This window comes from Dermacentor andersoni, chromosome 4 (genome assembly GCF_023375885.2).
Source record: "Dermacentor andersoni chromosome 4, qqDerAnde1_hic_scaffold, whole genome shotgun sequence".
In the NCBI taxonomy this organism is placed as follows: domain Eukaryota; kingdom Metazoa; phylum Arthropoda; class Arachnida; order Ixodida; family Ixodidae; genus Dermacentor; species Dermacentor andersoni.
In genome coordinates this window covers 103,381,699-103,401,620 of record NC_092817.1, presented here as the reverse complement: position 1 = coordinate 103,401,620, position 19,922 = coordinate 103,381,699, and the positions used below count along the sequence as shown (strand labels likewise).

The 19,922-nt window shown below is 46.7% G+C and overlaps 2 protein-coding genes and 1 pseudogene across 2 annotated transcripts; all 3 read left to right on the top strand.

Annotated features, from left to right (window-relative positions):
* Nucleotides 1–577: 577 nt before the first annotated feature.
* On the top strand, nt 578–3,241 carry LOC140217240 (uncharacterized). Its single transcript, XM_072287632.1, has 3 exons — nt 578–873; nt 1,420–2,059; nt 2,678–3,241. Exons 1-3 carry the CDS (start codon nt 578–580, stop codon nt 3,239–3,241), a joined length of 1,500 nt encoding a protein of 499 aa, XP_072143733.1.
* A 1,734-nt stretch (nt 3,242–4,975) lies between these two features.
* On the top strand, nt 4,976–5,951 carry LOC126536827 (protein GVQW3-like; annotated as a pseudogene).
* A 6,070-nt stretch (nt 5,952–12,021) lies between these two features.
* LOC140217239 (52 kDa repressor of the inhibitor of the protein kinase-like) lies at nt 12,022–18,127 on the top strand. The gene is made up of 4 exons (XM_072287631.1): nt 12,022–12,058; nt 15,660–15,776; nt 16,680–16,901; nt 17,214–18,127. Exons 1-4 carry the CDS (start codon nt 12,022–12,024, stop codon nt 18,125–18,127), a joined length of 1,290 nt encoding a protein of 429 aa, XP_072143732.1.
* Nucleotides 18,128–19,922: the final 1,795 nt, after the last annotated feature.

The window sequence follows — 19,922 nt, the reverse complement described above, 5'->3', positions numbered from 1 at the left end:
TGGCCGACAAGGGCATCAAGCCATTGCGTGCTCGCTGCGAAGGCGCCGGTGTTACAAATGCGGGCGACAAGGTCACTTGGCGAGAGTATGCTCGCGAACAGTTCCCGCCCAACGAACCTTGGCGATAACCGAATGTTCAGCTGAAATGGAAGTCAGCGGCAGCAATGGGTTGCAAATATGGTCAGTAAAAAGTAATGAAAGTCTGGTTCCGCCCATACAGAAACTTGTCACGTGGAATGGAATTCCGCTGAAAATGATAATTGACACCGGTTCGCCTGTCTGCGTGGTGCCTAAAGCAATATACGAAGCTCATCGTCATAGGTGGCCACCGTTTTGTGAGGCTGCGCTAACCCTTTCATGTTACCTTGGAAAGCTACCAGTGCTGGGCGTTCTGCAAATGCAAGCTTCCTATCAGTCTGCGACAGTTGATTGCAATCTCGTAGTGTTGAACTGCGAAGGCCCTAGCCTTTGTGGCCGTGACATACTGCAGAAACTCGAAATAAAAGGGGCGCCGCTTCTTCAGATCACGTCGCAGTCAACCGAAGCGAAGCTGGATAGCCAAGGAGCAGCACCCGTGATGGAGCAGTACGCTGACCTCTTCACGGAGGGCTTGGGACTCATAAAGGGGCCACCCGCACGGCTGCATATAAAGGACGGAGCAACACCAAGGTTCTGCAAGGCAAGAAATGTTCCGTTCGCTCTGTTGGACAAGGTCTCCGCCGAGTTAGACCGACTCGTGGCCGCCGGCATTATCTCGCCTGTTTCCTATGCAGAATGGGCCACCCCGGTGGTTCCTGTATTGAAAAGCGATGGGACAGTTCGCATCTGTGGAGATTTTAAAGTAACACTGAACCCAGTTTGTGAAATGGAAAGGTATCCTCTACCCGTAGTAGACGACATTTTCGCTACGCTTCGTGGGGGACAGCAGTTCAGCATCTTGGATTTACGCGATGCCTACAACCAAATTCTTCTAGACGAAGATTCGCGTAAATTAGCTGTTATAAATACACACAAGGGCCTCTTCTGCTATAATCGACTGCCATTTGGAATCGCGTCTGCACCTGCGATTTTTCAAAGAACGATTGAGTACGTTCTCCAAGGTCTTCCAGGGGTTCAAGCGTACTTAGATGATGTCTTAATAGCAGATGCGAAGGATCAGCCAAATAAGAATCTGCAAGCAGTTCTGCAGCGTTTCAGGGAATACGGCATCAAGCTCCGGGCGGACAAGTGCCGACTAGGCGAATCGTCCGTTACGTATCTAGGACATAGAATTGATGCCGCAGGGCTGCACCCGTCAGAAAAGAACATCGAGGCAATTAAGCTGGCTCCGACTCCTCGAAACGTTACGGAGCTTCGGTCATTTTTGGGCATGCTCACTTTCTATAACAAATTCTTGCCTAATCTGTCCACGCTCCTCAGACCCTTATACCGACTTCTAGAAAAGAAATCGAGATGGTCTTGGGAAGGGCCTGAGGATGAGGCATTCCGGAAGGCTAAAGCCGTTTTGTGTTCCGCTCCGGTGCTGACTCACTTCGACTCCTCAAAAGAGCTATTTTTGGAGGCTGATGCGTCACCCTACGGCGTGGGAGCGGCTTTATTCCATCGCATTGCAGGACAGTATCAGCCCCTAGGATTCCGATCTCGGACGCTCACTGCCGCAGAAAAGAATTACTCGCAGATCGAGCGTGAGGCATTAGCTCTCGTCTACGGTGTCACGAGGTTCCGAGATTATCTGCTGGGCAGGCAATTCACACTAATAACTGACCACCAGCCATTGTTGGGTCTCCTAAGAGCGGACAGGCAAACGCCGGTTATGGCCGCTGCCCGCATTCAGCGATGGGCAATCATACTCGGGGCCTACCGATATCGATTGCAACATAAGCCTGGAAAATCCATGTGCAATGCCGATGCTCTGAGCCGCCTGCCTCAACCGTCACAGGATGAAGCGGACCAGGAGGATGAGGCCCAAATTGTACTGACCCTGGACCAGTGGGATCAGCCTGCCGCGCCGTTAAAGGAACTCAAAGCACTCGCCGTCGCTGATGAGGTACTCTCACAGGTACGCAAGTACACACGGGAAGGTTGGCCGCGCAGTTTTAACATGGAAACGGAAGAGATGGCAGAGTTCTACAAAAAACGGCATGAGCTGTCTGTTACTGAAGAAGTGCTCTACTGGGGTCATCGTCTTGTAGTGCCGACAAATGCGCGAGGGAAGCTGCTAAAGCTACTACATGCAGCCCACCAAGGCGTGTCCGCTATGAAGGCAAAAGCCAGGTCTTTATTTTGGTGGCCCGGCTTAGACCACGACATCGAGCGCATTGCAGCGACCTGCCACAACTGCGTGCAAACATTACCGATGCCTCAGGCGAAAGAACCAGTTAGTTGGCCCGATACGCGCGAAAGGTGGTCGCGCTTGCATATCGACTATGCGGGACCAATCAAAGGGAAAATGATTCTGGTAGTCGTCGATTCGCACACAAAGGGGATTGAGGCGATTCCCATGTCGCAGGCTAACGCTCACAGTACCATTAATGCCCTCAGGACAATATTTAGCCGTTTCGGTATACCGCGCACGGTCGTGTCAGACAACGGGACGCCATTCACAGCATGGGAGTTCGAGCAGTTTATGAAGCGAAACAGAATAGTGCATATTCGGGCACCCCCCTATCACCCCCAGAGTAATGGCCTAGCCGAGCGAGCCGTGCGCACAGTCAAAGAAGGCTTGAAGAAGATAGGAGGCAGTTGCATCATAACGTCGTTGGCCCGGCTGTTGTGCAATTATCGAAACGCACCACACCAAGGAGGCCCTTCTCCTTCAGAGATGCTATTAGGTTACCGGTTGCGCACAAGACTGGACATGTCTTTTCCTTCCAGAGCCTGCCCTGCTAAAGCTGTGAATGACTCAAGCTGGAACTTTGCACCGGGAGACCATGTGTACGTGCGAAATTACGGCGTTGGCGATAAGTGGGCCCCAGGCATTGTGGAAACTACTTCCGGAGCTCGCCTCCTGGATGTTAAGACTGCGGACGGGTTTGTCCGCCGCCACTTGGATCAAGTTCGTAAGCGGACCACAGATGAGACCCCAGCAGCCGTCGACCGGTCGAGGCTTCCTACAACGGGTTCCCCGGTAATAAAGGAACCAAGGACCTCTGAAACACCCGAGAAAATACCAGAAGCGCAACCTCAGGAGCTACGTCGCTCCACACGATCAAAGAAACCTGTCGTGCGTTTTGGTTACTAAGGGTGAAGAAATGCGGTAACCCATGAACATGACAAGCAAGCTATTTCCTTCAGTGCGCATGTGCGCACTTTTTCTGTCACACCTTCCCTCTCCCCTTATCTTTTCTTTATATTTCCGAGCGTGAATAAACCCGGCGTTCTTGGTGGTGGAACGACTGTCTCGTTCACTACGGGAGGGGCGTTGCCTCCGCCAGTCAACTATCGCAACAGATGTAATAACGGTAGGCAAGAGGAAAATGTTTCTTTCCCTCAGCTTCGGCTTTTCGACATTCCAGGAGCACGTGGAGGACGGTAAGCTTCTCACCACATCTGCCACAGGTTGGTGGTTCATTTCCAGTAAGCAGAAAATTATGGGTTCCAAGTGTGTGTCTTATTCTGACACGACAGAATAGGACAACTGTTCACCGTGATTTTGTTGGGGAGGGCCAATAACCTAACTGTGGCTTTATCACATGCAGTTTGTTATTTATGTCTGCGTCCCACATGCGTTGTCAGTGGTTTCGCACTTTCTTTCGTATTAAAGGTTTCAGATCTGTGACAGGGACACCAGCAGTAGCCTTAACAGCATTGGATGAAATTGATCTGGCCAACTGGTCTGCCAGGACCTTAATTTCGATTCCCCTATGGCCAGGTACCCAGTATATAAATATATGCTGGTTAGACAGATAAGATTTGCACAGGTCGGAATAGACCTCAATAGGTACGGGATATTTATGTTTGCAGAGTGACATCAAGGCCTTCACCACACTTAGAGAGTCTGTATATATAACTGATTTTTGGAGTTATGATTTCCTTATATGCTTTACAACCGACAATATTGCGTAGGCCTCGGTCGTAAACATACTCGTTTCTGGATTTGGTACATCGGATTCCGAGAAGGATTGACCGGTGGCTTCATAGGACACTCCGGCATGTGACTTGGAAGCATCTGTGTAGAACTCTGTGCACGAGTGCTTGTACTGAAGTTCTAGGAAATGCATTCGGATTTCGAATTCTGGAGCGTGCTTTCTAACTTTTAGAAAGGATACATCACATTCTGCCACCTGCCACTCCCAAGGAGGTAATAGCTTGGCTACGTGCATTAAGCGACGCTCGAGGAGTGTTACATGCATTTCAGGCTAAGCTCCTTCACACGCAGCGAGAAAGGCTGTCTTACAGAGAGACGATCGCGAAAAAGTGTAGCACACGTCATATCGGTAACGGTATTAAAACATGGATGTTCAATATTGGAGTGCACTTTCAGGAAATATGTCAAGCTGATGTATGATCTCTGCAGGTGGAGTGACCACTCATTCGATTCTACATATAAGCTTTCAATGGGGCTAGTTCTGAAGGCGCCTGTTGCCAGACAGATACCCAGGTGATGGACGGGATCCAGCATGTTTAGTGCGCTTTAGGCGGCAGAGTTGTATACTATGGCAGCATAGTGTAACCGTGATTGAACGAGGCTCTTGTAAATATTCATTATACACTTCCTGTTGCTGCCACGTGTTGTGTGAGATAGTATTTTCAGTAAGTTCATTGTTTTTGTACATATCGCCTTTAGATAGATCATGTGTGGTATAAAAGTAGCCTTAGTGTTATACCTAAAATATTGGGCTTTTTCTTGACAGGTATTCCTTGTCCACACAGTTCCACGCACGAGTCTGGAACCAGACCTCTCTTTCTTGTATAGAGAACACAATAACTTTTATAGGGGTTGACTTTAAACCCATTTTTGTCTGCCTACTTAGACGTCTTGTTCAAGCCCTGCTGTGCTTGTCTCTCGCACACTGCAAGATTACAGGATTTGTAACATATTTTGTGTCGTCTACTAGACCGAGTAAAATGCCAGGTCTGTTAGAAAAGGATCCGACCTTATTATTATTTTTTTGCAAACACCTGATGGATATAAAACAAGCACCCTTGCATCAGCCGACCTTGAGCCTTCGTGCGCATGCGCGAATTTTTTCCCGCCTGCCAAAAGTGTCAGTCGCTGGGACGCAGCGTTTGAGTAAGGTTGTGCACAGTGCTGTCGTAGGTTTTTTCTTGCAAGGAAAATGGCGGAGCGACTAGAGAAGCGCTACTGCATCAAATTTTGCCAGTAACTGGGTGACAGTCAAGTGGAAACCATACGGAAGATTCAAACGGCTTTCAGCGACGATGATATGGGCAGCACACAGATTAAGGAGTGGTACAACCGGTTTAAAGACGGCCGCACATCAGTGGAGAGCAATCGACGCTCCGGTCGGCCATCAAGATGCCGAAGTGACCAGGTCATTGCCGAAGTGAACGCTGTGGTGATGCGAAACCACCGTTTGACTATCAGATAAAATACGGAAGAGGGGGGCATCAGCACTTTTTCTGCACATTCCATTATGACCGAAGATTTGGCCATGAAGAGAGTTGCGGCGAAATTCGTGCCGAAGCTGCTCACGGTGGGGCAAAAGCAACTTCGTGGTGAAGTCTCACAGGACATGCTGGATTCAACAAACAGCGACCCCGACTACATGAACGCCATAATCACTGGTGACGAGCTGTGGGTGTACGGGTGTGACCTGGAAACCAAATCCTGGTCGTCACAGTGGAAGCATTCCACGTCGCCAAGACCAAAAAAGGCCCGCCAAGTGCACAGCAACGTGAAAGTGAGGCTGACTGCTTTCTTTGGCTACCGAGGTTTGGGACACCACGAGTATGCACCACAGGGTCAAACAATCATCAAAGGGTACTAAAGGGATGTCCTCCGTCACCTACGTGATGCTGTCAACAGGAAATTGGCGCATCCATCACGACAATGCTCCTGCACATTTCTCGCACTTGATTCAGACTTTTTTGACAAAAAACCAGTCTCCTGTAGTTCAACAGGCTCTTTGCTCTCCTGATATGGTCCCCTGCGACTTCTGGCTCTTTCCCAAAATCAAGAGGCCATTGAAAGCAGCGCGATTGCTGCAACGACAGCTGAGCTAAACTCCATTCCAAAAAAGGCCTTCTCGGAATGCTTCCAACAATGGCAGCACCCCTGGGATAAGACTGTGGAGTCCCAAAGAGAAGACTTTGAGGGTGATTAGGTTTCCAACGCTCCAGTTATGCCAGTTTTTTTTTTCTTCGGCCGAAGATCGGATATTTTTCTAACAGACCACGTATAGCTGGTGTTAATGAAGCGCGGACAGTGTTAGTCTTAACTGTAAAGAATGTGCAGCTGAGCACACTTCCCTGAGGTACACGAGTTTCCTGTATCAATAGACGCGAGAGTACATTCCCGATTCTTACGTGGAAGGTACGATTGGACAGATAGCTTTCTATCAGGTTTAGAATATTGCCACGGATGCCCATTCCCGACAAGTCTAGCAAGATCAAGTAACGCCACGTTGTGTCGTATGTCTTCTCGATAACGAGGAATAGCGATAAGAAAAGCTGTTTCTGTAGAAACGCGTCACGAATATTTCCCTCAATGCGCACGAGATGATCGGTTGTGGACCGACCCTCTCTGAAGCCACACTGATAGGGATCAAGTATTTTGTTCCTTTCAAGTATATGTATGAGTTGCCGGTTAATCATTTTCTCAAACAGCTTCCAAAGGCAACTCGCGAGAGCTATTAAGGGGTAGCTTGCCACTGATGAAGGATCTTTACCATGCTTCAAAACGGGGACCACAATCGCTTCTTTCCACACCGGTGGAAGATATCCAGCAGCCCAAATAGTATTAAAAAGTGCAAGTAGTGTCAGTTGTGTATCTGTCCGGGCGTTCTTAATCGTGCCCTACATTATTCTATCAGGTCCCGGTGCAGAGCTCTTGCATACGATGAAGGCAGCTCTCAGCTCGGCAATGCAGAAAGGACGGTTATATGGTACGTTTTGTGGGGATTTTCGCTCAAATGCCTCACATTCTTCTATTTGTCTGTACTTCATGATGGATTGTGAGTAGTGGATTGAGCTTCTCACACGCTCAAAGTGCTCCCCCTCCCCACCCCCCCAGAGTGTCTGCCTGCTCTTATAAGGTATTACACCTTGATCATTTACCAGAGGAAACCGATTTATTTGCTGCCCTTTTAGCCTCCTTACGCTATTCCAAACTTTCGCCTCCTGTGTGTACGAACTTATGCCTGAAAGGAACCTCGCCCAGCTTACTCTCTTCGCCTGACGTCGTATCCGCCTCCTTGCGATTTTATGTGTTTAAGTTCAATTAGATTTTCTGTATTCGGCGATCTACGCGATATGCCCCATGCCTTATTCTGCCTCTTTCGCGCATTTCTACAGTCTTCATTCCACCGAAGAACACGTCTTTTATGTGAACCACCATTCGTTTGCGGGATAAACATTTCAGCAGCTTGAATAATAGAAGCTGTAAAATATACGACGGCATCATCTATACTATAATTGTTTATAAAATCAGGTGATAAATGTGTTACTTCTTTAAAATGCTCCCAGTCAGCCGATGATAATTTCCAATTGGGAACACGGGGAGGATTGTCATGCTGTGTTATTAAGTTTAAAGTTACAGGGAAGTGGTCACTTCCAAAAGGATCATTAATCACAATCCATTCCAAATGAGGCAAAAGAGAAGCAGAGCCTATTGCTAGGTCTATGGATCAATATGAATTGTCTTGGATGCTGTAATATGTTGGCTCCTTCTTATTAAAGAGGTAGCACCAGATGTAAGAAGGAAATTTGCAATGAGTCAACCTACAGCGTCGTATCGCGCGTCTCCCCAGAACGTGCTGTGGGCGTTAAAATCACCCACAAGTATGTAGGGTTCCGGTAGCTGATTTATGAGGTTATAGAAATCAGCTTTTTCGGGGTAGTAGTTTGGGTGTATGTACATGAAACAGGCAGTTACCAACTTATTGCAAAGAACACCTCTAACTGACACTGCCTCAAGGGGTGTCTGTAAGGCTAGGTGGAAACAAGCTATAGACGTGTCTGCAAGGATTGCTACACCACCGCACGTGGTGTTAGCCTCGTCATGGTCCTTTTGGAAGATGGTGTACTGATGAAGAAAGTTTGCTTGTGTACGCTTCAGTTGTGTCTCTGCAACATACAGCTACTTTGAATTATGTTTGTGTAGGAGTTCTCGAATATCGTCAGGGTTATGAAGAAGTCCTCTAACATCCGTCGTAGTATTTGTGTATCCATTATGCGAAATGTGGTTAGTGCTGTGCCTTTAGGAGACGGAGATTAGCTCACGGGCCCTTTTGAGGCGCGGTGACGCGATTTTTGTCTTTTTTTGGAGTGATCGAAAGAGGCTCGCGGCTCCTTAGGCACTGGTGGCACCGTCTGGCTGGTGGTTGTGTCCATCGCTTCTTGCGAGGCGTTGGACACGCGCTCTTCCGAGCGCTGTATTTGACCTGAAGGCCTCGGCACGTTCGACGAGACCTTTGAGGCTACCGGCACGGAAGTGGATGGCCCCTTCTGCTGGGGTGGCGGAGCAGCGCTAGCTGCAACCGCCGCTGGGGCAGATGGCGTAACTGCCGACTCACTGCTTGTGGGTCGGACAGCCACCGGCAGCCTTTGTGTCGCTGTCCCCCTGACGCGTAACATCGACAAAAGTGTTCCTGGACAGGTAGGATACCCGCCTGCGTGCCTCCTTGAAACTTATGTTTTCTTTTATTTTACCTGTTACAATTTCCTTTTCTTTTTTCCAGGATTGGCACGATAGCGAGTATGTAGCGTGCTCCCCATCACAGTTCACACCGTGGAGCGAGTTCTCGCAAGCTTCAGAGGTGTGGTCATGGGCACTACATTTCGCACAAGTTTGGCGGCCTCGGTAGCTCTGCGAACTGTGGGTGAAACGCTGGCATTTGAAACACCTGAGGGGATTTGGCACGTATGGCCTAACACGGAGCTTGATGTACCCAGCCGCACACTTGAACCGAAGGTGAATATTAGGTGCTTGTTTCAATTTGTTTGCCATCCCGCTCATCTTGATTCCCTTGACATTGACATCGTTCTGCTCGCTGAAGCCCTCCAGTAGCTCAGCCTCTGTTAGGTGGAGCAAATCATCATCCGATACAACGCCGCGGGTGGTGTTCACAGTGCGGTGTGGAGTTACTGTCACTTGAAGATCCCCAAATGACACTAGACTGGGCAACTTTTTCGCATTGTTTCTGATCATGCAGCTCTAAGAGATCACCACTTGCCACCCTCGATGCCTTGTAACCTGGACAAAGAGCCTCAGTTAAAGACTTGGAAACTAGAAAAGGAGAGATTGTTCGTAGTTGCTTAACTGATTTTTCCGAGTGAATGACATGAAATCATGGAAAGCTCGGCCTTTGACGTCCAAAGAACTGGAACACTTGTTCGGTGCGCCCTCTTTTCTAAGGGCGATGAGGAAGGGGAGGGAAGGAACTAGCCATAGAGAAATGTAATTTTCGGCAACAACGCCAGCCGCCCACCATGGAGCCCTACAGGGGAACGCTGCAGGGACTTTAAAAACAGGTCCTGGAAACGCCAGCTGTACGTTATCCCTATAACCAAATATGAAATAATAGCCTAGGTTGGCTATTTCCACAAGGTTAACCCTTGCTGCCTGGAAAAATTGTAAGTACTGAACGACTGTCGATGAAGAGAAAACACGGGGAAGGCGGGCGATGGAAATTCAAGACGATTAGTAAAACGAGAACAAGGTGAAAGCTGGAGCCAACATTTCGACAAGTGGACTTACATGTCTTCTTCATGGTAAGAAGAAGACAAGTCCACTCGTCGAAACGTTGGCTCCTGCTTTCACTTTGTTCTCGTTTTGCTCATCGTATCAATGGAGAGGTAATTCTCTACTTGACCAAACCCTAGGTCCCAGGATTTTGTCATGGACAGTGATATGTCTGGTTCTAAACACTTCGGTGTGCTAGAATCACGACTGACCGATGTCGCAGATATTCTTTTCGTTGCCACTATGTCGTGGGACCTTCTTTACCGATCCCTGCATCAGCTGTACGCAGTTCTTTTTGCAGGGTACGTGCGTTACTGTTGGTCAGTTCTATCGAACTATCCCCGTACTCGCTCAGATGCATTGATCACGCATCGGGAATCGGCCACTAAAATATAAAGCAACAATTAGAAAATGAAATATCAAGTAATCATGTTCTTACGCTTTCTTTTTCTGTGCACGCATAATACCCTTTATAACACACATACTTTACGAGAAATGATTTTACGAGGATTGCTATGGGCTCTAATGAAATCTAAACTATCCTTTAATTTTTTGCGGTTAGTCACGTTGCCACAAAGCAAAACATAGTGTCCGTTTCATAACATCAGTGCTCGAAAATGCATCATGTGTCACCAAAATGGCAACTTTCATCTAGGACACCAAAATAAATGATAATATGCAGAGATGTCTAAATCGTTCGGTGCTTGTGTCACGCGGACTTGTGCGCGTTATGACGAGCAAAGCCTTCTTTTTAATTTTTGCAATGAAATAATTGACTTTAAGTGGGTTTTATAGTGTACAAGCATATGATTACCAGCAGTAAATCTTATGACAATGAAAAGAAGAAAATTGAATGTAACTCTGGGTTTTACGTGCCAAAAATCACGAATCGATTATGAGGCAGGCCTTAGTGGAGAACTCCAGATTAGTTTTGACCACAAGGGGATCCTTAACGTGCCCCCAACGCACAGGACGCGGGTGCTTTGCATTTCGCCGCCATCGAGATACGGCAGTGATTTGACTAGGCAACATACTGCACAGCAGCGCAATACCATAACCGCTTTGCCACCGCGGCGGGCAGGAAAAGAGAAAAGAAAATATCTTTAGGTATAATAGGATAGAAAAATGCTCTGCATTTGACTAGAACTCGAGAAACGAAAGTAAGATCATATAGTGGAAATATGTCGTCTCCTATTGAAATTGCTATCCAATAAGGCACCTAAGCAGTTTAAGGTATCTAGCTGTTCTATACTACCGTCAAGATGAATTTGCATGCTTGTTGTGTCAAGTTTGGTGTATGGAGAGCGAAATGCCATGTATTTCTATGAGATATATACTATACTATGCATACCATACAATATATATATATATATATATATATATATATATATATATATATATATGTATTGCTCCTTCACCAAGTAGGTATCTTGGACAACTCACTATTTAGAGTGCGCTGCCATTAAGAGCGGGCTTTACCTGGAAAAGTTAGTAAAGTATCATCACCTTAATGACCGCTTTTGATGAAACTGGCATTCACGCGAAGAAGCTAACGCAGAGCGAGAAGGGCATAGGGCTCGAAATGGATCCTTGAGGGACACCTGTAAGTATGAAGAAAATTAATCAAGACATTCATACCGCTCCCAACTGCTTAAGCAGCTTGAAAAGAGGTTGGTCACAATGTTTGGTCGCAGTTGGAAAAGAGGTTAGTCATGCTATTTGGGCGCGGAGACTTCTTCCTTAGGCAGGCGGTAAAAAATGCAAAGAAGGTCGCAAAGGGCAGCACAAAAAGAGTAATTGCCCTTAGCTCTGAGCTCGGCCGCAATCTATGAGCTACAACCTTCTTTGGAATTCAAGAAAGAAAGAAAGAAAGAAAGAAAGGAAGAAAGCAGCTGTATCGGGTTTCTTCAATTTTCATTTGACGATGTGTGCGAAATCTGAGCTATGTGGGTCAAGTACGGGGGCGAGCCTCAGCAGTTCCTTTTCTTTCCCTGCTCAGCTTTTCGCCTTTCATATATACTAGTTGCCGCTACAAGGAACGACGAACCTACATTCTCAGAGATTCCTTTTGACAAAATGCCCGCCGGGCTCTCCTAGTAGATTAGAAAGCGCGGCCCCTGTTTCTCGAGCACAATCATTGTTCCAGTTTGTGGAGCATGTCCCCTTATTTTCTGTTCACTGTGGTGCTTAAAGGTAAGTCTGCCTAAAAGTAATGTCATGTAATTTTGCTTGTCTTCTTCTACGTGTGTCATTAAAAATATGGTGGTCAGATTTATCTGAGCGAAGGATCTGATGCTTTTCCTTTTCATTGCTGCATCTAATATCGGTGTAGCGTTTCCGTCGCGCGAACTTGCACATTAAAGCACTACAATGCTGCCTGCTGCCCGGTGGGCAAACATTCTTTTACAAATCATTTATTCCACCCTTTCATGTGAATGTTATGCCCTCCAGGTACTCATAAGCAGTGATAAGAAGTATATAATGTAATCACGGGACCCTCCCAGAGGCGTAGCCAGGGGGGGGGGCTTATGGGGCTGCAGCCCCCCCCCCCCGAAATTTTTTGTGCTGCCATGCACCGCCAACCAAAACGAGCCCCGGTGCCGGAAATCATTCTGGTTGTTGTCCACAATGTCTTTTTCACGCTCGAAAAGACATTTCGGCGCGAACATTGCGCACTCGGGCTGGATTCCGTGGCAACGTCCATGCACCTGGAGTCACACACCGTAAGGAGCCCCATTCGAACACGAAGTTTCAAGAGCGTTTCGATGGTGAGCTAGTGTTCTGTATATGCTCCGACAAGCATATACAGAGACGCTGGCGAGCGTGCTCATTGCGGCATCTCGTGGCGGCCGCCGAATTACGGAGCACATGGATTTCAATTCCGAAACCTAAAAGGTATAAAATTCTCATAAACTTTTGATGCGAAAGGTGCACGGACATTTCCAAAGTCGTGCTTTAGATTTTCAATTCCGACAAATTATAGGGTTAATACTTTCATAATCTTTTAACGCCAAAGGTGCACTGACTTTTCTAAAGTCGTATATTGGCCCATTCAACGAGACAAGCCAAAACAAAGCACTATCAGATAAGTTGACAGAGCGCGCAGCGAGGTGCGATGAGAGGAAGCGTTGTGCTGACTGGTTTGTGCCATCATGTCACAGAAAAGGATATCAGCATTTTTTTCGCCTGCGCCAAAGCACCCATGCCCAGACACTGAAGCAAGCACAGGTAATTACGTCCTTATTTATTTTTTCTACTTTGACTTCTATTCGCGAGAGCAAGTTCAGCTTCTTCAATTTTATTGTTCTCGCTACCAGCGGACTGCCAGAGACAGCCAGAGCGCATGTGTCTTTCTCGTGTTGCACCGACCACCGCGCAGCGCACTTCAGTGCGTGTTCGTTTTTCTCTGGCCCAATAGATTTTGGCCTGGAAGCGTTTTGGCGCGTTCGAGGAAAAGAAACAATGGTCGTTCGCCGTCATCACTGTGGGGACTCGACGGATTGCAACGCGTTCGCGTGAGGGCATCAGTTTCACTTAGATGTCACCGTAACCTCTCCGGAAATTATTTTATCTTGCCGGTGTATGATACCCAGCAGCATGCGTACGCTTCTCTATGCGCCTCACTTTTTGTTCGTTATTCCTTCGGTAGCCACATTAGGTGAGGCGTTCGATTGTGGCCAACGTGTTTCCCTTCGCGTTTTCTTTTTTTCATTTCGATGTCCCCGTCCCACAAAAGAAAAAAAATTCTTCCGGCGCTGCGAATTCTCCCATGGTGAAAGTTCGGTTTAGTTACTTGCGGAAAGTAAGGGTCACAGTACTCTTCACTTCCCACTTACTCTTATTACATTGTTGCAATAGCAATTATATGGACACTCCAGGCGCATTCGTGCCGTCACCGTCAGGTTCCGTATTAAGTCCAAGGGCGATAACATCGTCACCGCGCAGCTGTATGTGCGAGTGGAAGCGTAGGGGGGGATGGCGGGAGGGCTCAGCCGGCGAGAGTGGCTCAGTCTTCTGGGCGCCAGGTAGAAAATTGGGGAGGAAGGGCACCGCTTTCCGTCGCGCACGATGCATCGGGAATGGGAGAGGGGGGGGAAGGGCAGTTGAGGAAGCGACAGCGGGCTGCGTTTGGCGCGGCCGCCTGCGCTTTATCTTGAAAGCGACCTTGCGTGGGTGCGGCGGCCGCGTGGGCCCTATGCAATAGCGACAGTGCGTCTTGTGCTGTTCACCTCGCTCTCCGCTTAGTTCGCGTAGAGGCGAGTGGCAGCACGAGGGTAGCTGCCGCGGCCGCTCTTGCGCACGCCAGCGTTTTCACGCGGATTGTCCGCGGTCATTGAACGAAATGCGTTTACGTTTCTGCGCGCGTGGCACCGTGCTTGTTGATTTAGTTTCCCAATGTGTTGCTATCGCATTCATTGCTTCGCCCTTCGAATGAAACGAATTTTTTTTTTTACTAAACATACCCCACAACTCTTCATACCACACCGTGGCCATTAAGTAATTCATCTATAAGGTAGGGAGATAATTTCAGATAACTACTTCTTTATCATAAAAAGAATTACTGACAGCTTCTCGAACTCGAATTGTCGCTCATGACTGACTGAAAATTTGCTGTCATTTATCTTAGCGTTTGAATAAACGGAGTTTTAAAGAACAGTGAGGGGCACGATGGCTGTGATAGATTGCATATATATCTGTAAAATTTGTACGAAATTCTAGTGATGCGTTTATCCTACAATAGATTTGTATAATTCACCATAATGTACCAATGAAACAATTACATGCCTAGGGCGTCAGACGAGCACTGAAGTTCATGCTGGGCAGGAAGATGTCCCTCAAGTCCGGCTTCTCCAAGGGGATGAAGAACCTGCTCTAGGTAATTTACCAACTCTGGCCTTCATAGCTTTCTTAATTCTGAGATGGTGAAGCTCCCTAATGAGCTAGACTGCATATGTAGCAGTATCGCTTGCTGAATCGTGCGAAACTTAAGACCAAGCCAGTTAATTACTTTCATATGTTAACTATCTCTCTGGTGGGGTAGAGAAAAAGATGCACCGCGATAAGAGCACTGATACATTTGTAGTGACGGCAGGGTGAACGCTGGTAATTTAGTACATCCAGCCGCCCTAATTTCGCCATTCATTACACATCATATCGCACCACTGGTGGAAAACTTACGCTGTGTTGCCGGCACACATGCGCAAAAAAACATCACTAGAAAACTAAACACTGGCAGTTTTCGCCAGCTTGTTCGGAAACACCTTTTCAGTCAAGTCATTCAACCGCGGACCAACGCGTTACGCTACGAGTTTGTAGGAAGGGTCTTGCCCACGGAGGCAAAGTATACACTTTATATAAAAATATAAATTACGGGGTCTTACGTGCCAAAACCACTTTCTGATTATGAGGCACGCCGTAGTGGAGGACTCCGGAAATTTCGACCACCTGGGGTTCTTTAACGTGCACCTAAATCTAAGCACACGGGTGTTTTCGCATTTCGCCCCCATCGAAATGCGGCCGCCGTGGCCGGGATTCGATCCCGCCACCTCGTGCTCAGCTGCCTAACACCATAGCCACTGAGCAACCATGGCGGGTAAAATATGCATTTTGACAGGTAATACTGCTGCCGTGCATAACGTTACGAGATTAAAAAAAATGAAAAAGAAAGCAAAAGTGGCTTTTTGTACGGCTGGCAACATACCTTTTTCGCCGAACCTGGAAACCCCCTTGGTTCACGGGGAACGGCGACATCTCACAGCCACTGCTTATTTTTTTTCCGTTCCGGTTTACACAGATACTGCTTCTAGACAAAATATTTCTACCGCCACTGAAGACGAGAGACTGGCTTCAGAGACTCATCTGAAAACTGTGCCGCAGGAGTATGCACCGCCTGTGCCAACATGCTCCTCTGGTGAGAATTCCCGCCTAATTCTTATTATTCGTTGAATTGGTATACAATTTGAAAACAGTGCAGTCATATGCCTTACTACATAGTGATGCCTTAAATATTTACTTCTTTCAGATCAGCAGAAGGTGAAAACAAGCAAGCTTGACATAGGGATGTGCCAGGATGGCTCAAAAATAGAGGATCAAACCAGATATCAGCTGTTAACTTCACCTTGGATTCCTCCGCAAGGTTACATGTTCAAATGTACGAAAGATTTGAAGCAAAAACGAAGGTTTCAGATGGCTTGGCTAGATCGATACCGATGGCTCAGCTACTCAGCGCTGCAAGAAGGTGCGTTTTGCCGAGTGTGTGTCCTTTTCTGCAGACATGAGGTTGGCAAGGGTCAACATGCGCGCACTGGAGCCCTCGTGTCCAAGCCGTTCCAGAAATGGAAGCACGCGCCTGAAATCTTCGACACGCACGAAAATACTAAGTATCACCGAGTCTGTCAGCTGGAAGCGGATAATTTTCTGCAAACATTCTCAGGAAGCGCACCCAATGTGATGGATCAGCTGGACCAAGGCAGGCAAAGCCAAATAAGGGAAAACAGAAGAAAGTTACGGCCTATTATAGAGACAGTTCTTTTTTGCGGGCGGCAGGGTCTGGCTCTCCGTGGTCATAGGGACAGTGGTCCTATGGATTTAAGCAGAGCCCCTGCTGAAAATGCTGGCATTTTCAGAGCGCTTCTTCGCATGCGAGCTGATTGTGGAGATACGGATCTGAAGAACCATTTGGAAAGTTGCCCCAGTAATGCCTCCTATTTAAGCCCAGATGTACAGAACGAAATTATCGAAATTTGTGCCGAAATTACCAAAGAAAACCTAGTTGCAAAGGTAAACGCTGCAGGCTGCTTTTCCGTACTTGCAGACGAGACTACGGACATTGCTGGAATTGAGCAGCTTACTGTTTGCGCAAGGTACCTAAACAAGGCTGCCAACAACATCGAAGAAGTGTTTTTAGGTTTTGTGCCAATTCAGGACCAAAGTGGCAGGGCCCTCGCCGGCACCATTATGAAATTCCTCCTGGACCTTGGAATTAACATGCACCACCTCCGTGGCCAAGGCTATGATGGTGCCAGCTCGATGGCCGGTAAAACGAATGGTGTACAAGCTGCAATTCGCGAGAAATATCCAGCCGCACTATACAGACATTGCGCCAGCCACTCTCTCAACCTAGTTCTCTGTGCGGCTTGCTCCATCACAGATATCCGAAACTGTTTTGGAACGCTAAAGGCAACATCGAACTTTTTCCGCAAATCTCCTAACCGCTCACACGTCTTACGAGAAATGATAAGTTTGATGTGCCCTGAGTCCACAAGGCAGCGACTTTTAGGATTATGTGAAACGCGCTGGGTGGAGAAACATGATGCAGTTCTTTCATTTGTGAATCTGTTTGAACCAGTCATCGCGGCACTAGAGGACATCAAATTAAACGGCAATGGCGAAAGTCCAGTTCAGGCAAATAGTCTGGCGCTGTCACTTTTGTCACCGGCGTTCCTTGTGAGTCTGCATGTGGCAGATCATGTGTTAGCGGTGACTCTGCCTCTGTCAAAGAAGCTGCAGACAAGGAACATCGACATGAGCGCCGCCATTGACGACATAGATGTGGTACAGCAAGCTATAGAAAATGACCGCAAGAATGCGACTGCTTCATTCTCAAAAATCTTTGCACAAGTACAGGAACTGGCAGAAAAACTGGATGTGGAAATCACCTGCCGACGAGCCGGAGTCCGACAGCAAGATCGTGGGAGCATTGCATCAGAAAGTGCTGAGGAATATTTCCGCAGAACTGTGTTCATTCCATTCATAGATCACGTATTAGCACAGTTACACCAACGGTTCGAAAAGCACAGGACAATCTTAAAGGACTTTTCTGTTATTGTACCATCCGCAATACCTCCAATGCAAGATGATCGAGAGAAAGAAGCAGAAAATCTCCTGGCCGTTTTCGCGCAGGACGTGGATGCCAGAGCTGCCTTGGGGGAACTGCAACTATGGTGGACAAAGTGGGCGAACAAAGCAGCAAGTGAGCGCCCCAGCACAGGAACAGATGCCCTCTCTCATTGCGACTGCAGGTTCTATCCTAATGTGTACAAACTGCTGCAGATTCTAGTCACCCTTCCAGTGACTACTGCCAGCGCAGAGAGAACATTTTCAAGCATGAGATTACTAAAGACCTACTTGCGCTCTACAATGTCCGAGGAACGCATGGTTGGGCTGGCGCTTCTATACGCCCACAGAGACGTCGACATCAACGTGACCGAAGTCATTGAACGCTTCGCTAAATTTCCCCGCCGAATGAAGTTAGTCCTTTAAATGGTGAAACAGCAAGAATCCGTGCAAGTAAAAAGCTATCTTCCTTCCGTTCCATAAACGCGTAATTATGAAAACGTATGACTGTGAATTAGCTTTTAAACACGCAGAAAATTTTACTCTTTATTGTAACAGATAGCATCATGGTCTAAAATTATCATGCGAATGTGAAAATAACTAGGACATCAACAGCCAATTTTGACCGACCTTTCTCATTGAAAGCCCGGCACACGCGGCGTTTTAAAACAAACACTCGGATATTGGGTAGTTCAACTTGCCGAATCATCTGTGGTTTTTGTTCGTCCTTTCCTTTCCTTCTTAGCTACCTTATTTTACTTCTTTCTTGAACCAAAGCAATATATTCCTTTAATTTTGTGTCCAGAATAATTGTTGTTGGTGTGCAGTGTGCAGGCAATTGAAATACAAGTTTTCGTATTGATTTCTGCTATTTCCTCTATCATTCTACCCATATGGTGCTGTCGCGACCACAGCATGGCCCAAGTACATATCACGATTTCAGCGACCATAGTTTTGTTCTTGCCTGGATCGTCTGTCTTTCAATGCGTAAAGTTTACTATCTGTGATAGCGCAGTATGTTATGTTTGTTTGCCTTGTTTGACGCATTATATACAGTGACTTTTGCTCATGTAGGTAGGTTTATTGCAGACTTACAGGTATATTTAAATATATTGTGGCGTGCTTGTGTGTACACATGCAGTGAACTTCGTTTCCAGTGACAATTTCTTGCCCTTTATTGAGTTGTATGTTCGAATTTGCATATTCCAGTGTATATTCGCATTTCTAATGTACATTTTGCAGAACATCTGCTTTCTATATATGTGCTCTCTGTTGCGACTACAATTTTGGTGCAATTACTCACAATACACGAGCGTGACAGCTGCTCCTGCGCAACTTATTGGAACGGACAAGGTCATTGAGGTTTTTCCCTGGCCGTTGCATATGTGCAAAAATGTAAACAAGGTTCCTCAATGACAAGGTTTCATTAAAATATTTGTCCTCAACTAGTTATTTCATGACCTTTACGTTTTCCGTATGAGCGGCATGCACTGCTTTGCTGGTTTCGAACTGATTTAGTTCAAAGTTCATCTGATGTTATCTTTACTGATTAAATAGACAAAAAAAAAAAAAACATGGAAGCATTGATATCAGTTATTTCTGGCGAAGTTTTCGGGACATACGAATACATTATTTTATGAAAAAATACACATTTTACTTGCCTTGACAGTGAAGTAGCGTTCAAGAATTCGTTTGCAGCATCTTTTGCAATGAGAAAGCAGAGATTATTCATGTATTTGATCCCTTGAAAATTCGGTAAGAAAAATGCCCAGCGGCAACGTGAGCCCCCCCCCGAACAAAATTTCTGGCTACGCCACTGGACCCTCCCCATGTGCGGGGAGGGTCCAGTAAAAAAAATTAAATCCAGTACTATTTTATGTAACTTCATTTTTTGCATAATGATCAAGCGTTACAGTTTCTTGCAGGTCATCACGGGAAATTTTATCTTTAGGCATACGGTATACCCTTCGCAAGTATGGTAATATTGATCAACCCCAAGCTGAGAATTACAGCACCAAACATTACTGCAGAAGTGTTCAGCAGAAATAAACTCGTAATAGCGTTTAACGACAAATCTGCTGCAACCGTGACGAAATGCAAGTTTGTAGTCTTCTTGGGAAATAGAAACTTATTTACATACAAAATATGTTATTGTAGTTTTTGTATTGCGCACATTTTCTTACGCATGTGAGAAAATGTGAGAGGTTGCAGGACGAAGTCT

Coding starts and splice junctions, on each gene's coding strand:
- LOC140217240 (XM_072287632.1), top strand. CDS start 578: ATGGAGCAGTACGCTGACCTCTTCACGGAGGGCTTGGGACTCATAAAG. Junction 874..1,419: donor CCAGTTTGTGAAATGGAAAG/GTATCCTCTACC, acceptor CACGCTCCTCAG/ACCCTTATACCGACTTCTAG. Junction 2,060..2,677: donor CTGATGAGGTACTCTCACAG/GTACGCAAGTAC, acceptor TATCACCCCCAG/AGTAATGGCCTAGCCGAGCG.
- LOC140217239 (XM_072287631.1), top strand. CDS start 12,022: ATGTCCCCTTATTTTCTGTTCACTGTGGTGCTTAAAG. Junction 12,059..15,659: donor GTTCACTGTGGTGCTTAAAG/GTAAGTCTGCCT, acceptor CGGTTTACACAG/ATACTGCTTCTAGACAAAAT. Junction 15,777..16,679: donor TGTGCCAACATGCTCCTCTG/GTGAGAATTCCC, acceptor CCGTACTTGCAG/ACGAGACTACGGACATTGCT.